This window comes from Macrobrachium rosenbergii, chromosome 34 (assembly GCF_040412425.1).
Source record: "Macrobrachium rosenbergii isolate ZJJX-2024 chromosome 34, ASM4041242v1, whole genome shotgun sequence".
NCBI classification, from domain to species: domain Eukaryota; kingdom Metazoa; phylum Arthropoda; class Malacostraca; order Decapoda; family Palaemonidae; genus Macrobrachium; species Macrobrachium rosenbergii.
Window position 1 is genome coordinate 10953457 of NC_089774.1, and position 6702 is coordinate 10960158.

At 39.0% G+C, this 6702-nt stretch overlaps 1 protein-coding gene across 1 annotated transcript in view; it reads left to right on the forward strand.

The window, feature by feature from the left end:
• Positions 1 to 1746: 1746 nt before the first annotated feature.
• Positions 1747 to 6702, forward strand: part of LOC136856035 (cyclic nucleotide-gated channel beta-1-like) — a 56649-nt gene continuing 51693 nt past the window's right edge. The window contains exons 1-2 of the mRNA XM_067133587.1: positions 1747 to 1918; positions 4124 to 4357. Of these exons, the coding sequence (XP_066989688.1) occupies positions 1747 to 1918; positions 4124 to 4357 (406 nt within the window). The remainder of the gene's footprint in view (positions 1919 to 4123; positions 4358 to 6702) is intronic.

Below are 6702 nucleotides of genomic sequence, written 5' to 3' on the forward strand. Positions count from 1 at the left end.
CAAGTCTAGTCTTCAAGCCTTCATTATACAGCCTTCACGTGTCGTATTCAAGACTGACTCACATGACTTCTTCCTACAAAGCCCCGTCATGCAATGCTGTTAAATCGCAGCTGTTAAATCGCTGTTCAATTGCTGCTTTGCGAAGTGAGAGCGTATGAATGTGGTTCCGTAAATCAATGGTTTAGTTCCTCGCTTTTTGAAAGAGGAGAATGAATTGAGGGTAGTTTTGATATACGGGTTTAAGTGGAGGTCTGCAATGGACCTTTGTGTTCTGTGATTTGCCAAAATGACTGAGAAAATGTATTTTGAAAGTGAATATTCAGGAAGGGGACAATGTTAGTTCTTTGTATTTTATAATAACTGTTAGAAAATACATGAACAAATTTAACAACAGCATTATTTGGCTCTCTTTTTTAAATTTATCTAAAATAAAACCAATTGTTCAGGAGCCAAAATTTGCATAAAATCCCAAAATTCAAGACACAATTCAAGGACGTAGATTTGGTTGGAAATTTTATATAATAATTTTAGAAAATTACGAACATTTAAGAACCAGCAATTACACAAAGCCCTAAAATTTAAAGATATATAAAGGCCTAAGCCCTAAAACCTATAGGAATATGGAGCCCTAAGCCCTAAAATCTAGAGAAATATGGAGCCCTAAGCCCTAAAACCTATAGAAAGATGGAGCCCTAAGCCCTAAAATCTAGAGAAATACAAAACCCTAAAACCTAGAAAAATATAAAGCCCTAAAATCTAGAAAAATATAAAGCCCTAAACTCTAAAGGAATATAAAGCCCAAAGCCCTAAAATTTGAATAAATATACAGCCCACAGCCCTAAAATTTGAAGAAATATAAAGCCCACACCCCTAAAACTAATAGATATCAGAAGTCCTAAAATTTAAAGAACACAAGGCCCTAAAATACAAAAAAAAAAAAAAGCCCTAAGCCCTAAAATCAACTAGAATTGTAAAGAACAAAATCTAGAGAAATATAAAACCATTACATCTACATATACGAAGCCCTAAAATTTATAGAAATATAAAACCCTAAGCCCCACAGCCCAGACTTCCCTGTCATAACAGAGGGGGATTTTTTCTAGAATAAATATAATGACAGGCCTCAAATAACACGGATTACCGGATTACGTTTATGTTATGTCAAGGTCTAAAGGGGAAGAGAAGGTGGGGAGGGGGCGTAGCTTTTTTTTTTTGGGGGCCGGCGGTTGTTGCGATTCCACGAACTTCCGGTGGTGGTATTAAAATGAGCTTAATGTTTAGTCACGATATTGGAGAGAGAGAGAGAGAGAGAGAGAGAGAGAGAGAGAGAGAGAGAGAGAGAGAGAGAGAGAGAGAGAGAGAGAGAGAGAGAGAGAGAATGGATTTATTCGTGGATGCATTGAAGTTATTATAATAATAATAATAATAATAATAATAATAATAATAATAATAATAATTAGTGGGTGACAGATTCTGTCTACCGTGATTTCTTGATTTCCTGATTCCCTGATTCCCTAATTCCTTGATTCCCTGATTCCTTTGGGGTGGCTATACTGACGAAGGAACCAATGTGATTAGGGGATTATAAACGGCCCTGGACCGAGAAATGGAATAGATATTTGGAGTATGAGGTCATGGCGAGTCTATGGTGAGTCTACGAAAGCTTCTGGAGTTCACAGTGAGTCTATGAAAGCTTCTGGAGTTCACGGTGGGTCTATGTAAGTTTCTGGAGTTAACAGTGAGTCTATGGAAGTTTCTGGAGTTCACAGTGAGTCTACGAGAGCTTCTGGAGTTCACGGTGAGTCTATGAAAGCTTCTGGAGTTCACAGTGAGTCTACGAGAGCTTCTGGAGTTCACGGTGAGTCTATGGAAGTTTCTGGAGTTCACAGTGAATCTACGAGAGCTTCCAGAGTTCAGAGTGAGTCTACAAAAGGTTCTGGTTTGTGAATCCATCTTTTTGTCAAAGGAATTATTTCGTCTTGTTTGCCTATCGGCCTAGGCTTCACTTCGCAACGAGGCCAAGTGCTTGTACATTTTAGTACTTTGTTCCTCTGTTTGTTTAACATTTTGAAAGATCACGACGCGAGGACGGAGGGTCGAGGGGATACGTCTCTCTCTCTCTCTCTCTCTCTCTCTCTCTCTCTCTCTCTCTCTCTCTCTCTCTCTCTCTCTCTCTCTCTCTCGTGTAAGGGCGATATTCACGCAGGGAAGTAATCTAGTTGGCGTATTAATTAATTCACTTAAAGAGGAAGGACCCCTTCCTGACTGACAGCTTCGAGTATATTCCTTGCCTTGGGCAGATCAGCCCTGGAAAAGTCACAAACAAGCATCACAAACAAACCACAGACACAAACACCAAGCTTGAAATCACCTGCGATAAGGAACAAGCGTCTGGAACAAGCACAAAAGCAACTGGGATAAGGAACATTTTGCTTTCCAGCACCAGAAGGCATTCCAGAGATAGATGTCAGATGAGCTTACTTGACTTCCAGTGACCTTCTCTAGTTTCTCTCTGGAAGATTCGGCATCTTGGGTGATGTAGGAGAGAACTGGAAAGGTCTTAAGATGGTCTTTCAGATGACAGAAGCGAAATCAGACTGGAAAACTGGAAACTGGAAGGGATTGATAACACAGGAACAAACGACTGTCGTATGGACTGGAAGGCCCAACATTGTAGAATAATCCAGTACAAGTTAGAAACAGATTCTTCAGATGACAATAGAGAAATCAGACTGGAAAACTGGAAAGTGGAAGCTGGAACAGGTGGATTAGACAAAAACAACGACAGCAGACCTATTACGAGTTAGACTTTTCTGATAATCGTAGAGAAAATAAGCTGGAAAACTGGAAAGCTGGAAAACAAACGAATTACACAGAATCAATACAAACAAGGACTTCTACATAGCTTCGTTCCAGCAGAGAAATCAAACTGGAAAACTGGAACAAACGAATTACACAGAAACTATACAAACAGGGACTTCTACATAGCCTCGTTCCAGTAGAGAAATCAAACTGGAAAACTGGAAAACACGAATTACACAGAAACTTTACAAACAAGGACATCTACACAGCCCCGTTCCAGAAGCTTAAACAAGAGACGCACAAAAAAACGTAAAAAAAAAAGAGAGAGCAAAAGGGTGAATAATAACGAGTGAGTGGTGAACAATCATTCATTTTTGCCAAGATGGCGGCGTAATGGAGATCGAGGACGAGGGTACACGTACGTTACAGGTAGGGAGAGAATAAATTCTGTAATGGCTGCAAATTACAGGCGAGGGGAAATGAAGGCATAAAGAAAGAATAGAAGGGGATGTTTCTGAGAAGTACAACTGGCGGAAATGTTATCTGGAAATGTTCCGTCTGACCTGGAAAACATTTTTGTTTTCCATGCGAATTTACAGTCACCATGGAATGGAGTCATCAGTTTGCTGGTGAGTTCAGTCATTAAGGAAAATGTTACGAAGCAGATTTGCATTTAGATGAAATTAAATAAATTTTTCGACAAAAACTGGCATTGCAAAGTTGGCTGGATTCCTGGGAATGACTCCAGGATTCCAGTTAAGAAGAGGAAAAGTTTGGATGATGTTTCACTAAAATCTAACATTGAAAAATTGGGTGGATGCCTAGGAATGATTCCAGGATTCCAGATAAGAGAAAAATTTAAATAAATTTTCACTGAAACCTAACATTAAAAAATTGGCCGGATTCCTGAGAATGATTCCAGGATTCCAGTTAAGAGGAGAAAAAGTTCAAATGATATTTCACTAAAATCTAACAATGAAAAATTGGCTGTATTCCTAGGAATGATTCCAGGATTCCAGTTAAGAAGAGAAAAAGATCAAATGATATTTCACTAAAATTTAACATTAAAAAACTGACTGGATTCCTAGGAATGATTCCAGGATTCCAACAAAGAAGGGAAAAATTTTAAATAAATTTTCACTGAAACCTAACATTACAAAATTAGATGGATTCCTAAGAAAAATTGGCTGGATTCCTAGAAATGATTCCAGGATTCCAGGATTCCAGAGACGAAAAAGAGTTGGCAGGCAGGAAATTCCCTCATCAGAAGACGAGTATCCTTTTAAGGGCTTAGGATCTTAATCCCTTAAAACTCGAGGAGAAGAAGAAGAAGAAGAAGAAGAAGAAGAAGAAGAAGAAGAAGAAGAAGAAGAAGAAGAAGAAGAAGAAGAAGAAATAAAAATAATAATAAAATCTTCTTTGTGCTGCATTGCAAATCTTGACTTGTCGTGTGAACCCAGGCATCCATATCAGAGCGATTCGACAAATGAGGGGCCATTCAGGCGTCTACTGAGTCAGTCTGATGAGAAACTGAGTCAGTCTAATGAGAAACTGAGTCAGTCTAATGAAAAATGTCGCAATCAGTCTCGAGAGAGATGTTGATTCAGTCTAATGTGAGAGATGGTGGGTTAGCTGAAGAAGATATTATATCAGTGTGGGAGAAATTTCTCTCTCTCTCTCTCTCTCTCTCTCTCTCTCTCTCTCTCTCTCTCTCTCTCTCTCTCTCTCTCTCTCTCTCTCTCTGTTCAGAAAAGGGATAATTGTTCCTGTTGCCACATGGAAGGATATTGCTGGTAATTTTGAAATGGAATATAATTGCATCTAGCCTTTCTCTCTCTCTCTCTCTCTCTCTCTCTCTCTCTCTCTCTCTCTCTCTCTCTCTCTCTCTCTCTCTCTCTCTCTGAAAAAAAAAACCACTATTTTTGCTTAATGATCGTAACATTTTGACAAGATATGACATTTGCAATAAGTTAAATATCTAATTTACCTTTTTATATTTTGATTAAGAGGCATTGTCATCTCTCTCTCTCTCTCTCTCTCTCTCTCTCTCTCTCTCTCTCTCTCTCTCTCTCTCTCTCTCTCTCTATTGGTTGCAAAATACGCCTCTGCAAAGCGTTTCAGCGTCAGGAAATATTGAAGACCATGACCACGTATATATATATACGCAAAATTTAGGGCAGAGTTCCGCGCCCCACAGAGCCGGCAATTTGCAATTGATTGAGAGAGAGAGAGAGAGAGAGAGAGAGAGAGAGAGAGAGAGAGAGAGAGAGAGAGAGAGAGAGAGAGAGAGAGAGTGAAAGTAAACTGGTTATCCAGACTCAATAAAACATGTGAACGCAATCTTATCACAGTTCGGTTCGGCAATAATGATGGCGGAAGTTTAAAATTGTTTTTTGTGTTTTTTTTTAAGTTTATTGGAATTTTTATTTAGTATAAATAATGATAGTTAATTTATATAAGTTTATTACAGGTGCAGTTAAGTATTGTTTTTTTATGGTACTGTTTAGGGAATAAATTTGATGGAAAATAAATTTATATAAAATATAATATATATATATATATATATATATATATATATATATATATATATATATATATATATATATATATATATATATATATATATAGAGAGAGAGAGAGAGAGAGAGAGAGAGAGAGAGAGAGAGAGAGAGAGAGAGAGAGAGATGATTACTCAACCCACCTCCCACGTCTCTCAAAGCATCCATTTGGTAACCGTCAAATATCTCACTGCCTCCTCCTCCTCCTCCCCCCTCCTCCCCTACTCCTGACATTTATAGAGCAAAAAGATGCTTCTCCTCTCATTTCGACACCGATGCTGCTTCCTAATGCTTCGCCATGCTTCAAAAGCACCAGAAGAAGAAGAAGATGAAGAAGAAGAAGAACTGAGTCTCTCTCTCTCTCTCTCTCTCTCTCTCTCTCTCTCTCTCTCTCTCTCTCTGGGTTTTAATGAGACCGCCATTCCATCTAATGAGATTTTTCAGCCGCTCAAAAATATGTAAACATGGAAAAGCTATTTTGGTTCTTGCCGAGTTGCTTGCGAGGAATATGGGTTGATAATTATTCCATTTTTTGGGGAGAAATGTTGTTCTTTGGGTCTCAGGGAGAGAGAGAGAGAGAGAGAGAGAGAGAGAGAGAGAGAGAGAGAGAGAGAGAGAGAGGTAAATCGATATATCAAGAGAGAGAGAAAAGGCAAATGGAAATAGACAGAGAGAGCGAGAGAAAGGGGAACGAGAGAGAGAGAGAGAGAGAGAGAGAGAGAGAGAGAGAGAGAGAGAGAGAGAGAGAGAGGTCAGATTCAGTTATTACAGTTATCCCATTTCTTAACATAAACAATCTTCAAATCAATAGAGAGAGAGAGAGAGAGAGAGAGAGAGAGAGAGAGAGAGAGAGAGAGAGAGAGAGAGAGAGAGAGAGAGAGAGAAATGAATAAGAAGGAGAAAGAAAGAGACGGAAGGAAACAGACAAGGGAAAAACGATAAAAGAATCAAAAGAGAGAGAAGAGAGAGAGAGAGAGAGAGAGAGAGAGAGAGAGAGAGAGAGATTCAACCACGTTTCTCCCGGACCCTTTGAAGGAAAGACTTCATCCATTTTAAATTAAAACCTTCTTATTTTCTACCCCTTGTCTGACATTCTCTCTCTCTCTCTCTCTCTCTCTCTCTCTCTCTCTCTCTCTCTCTCTCTCTCTCTTTGTGTCGTCATGGACAAGTCTGGAGTTTCCGTTTAATCAGTCAATTTATTTTCCCTTTGATGGTATTCATTGTCTCTCTCTCTCTCTCTCTCTCTCTCTCTCTCTCTCTCTCTCTCTCTCTCTCTCTCTCTCTCTCTCTCTCTGCGTTAATTAATTTGAAACTAATTTAAATTTCCGTCGCCACCGGAACT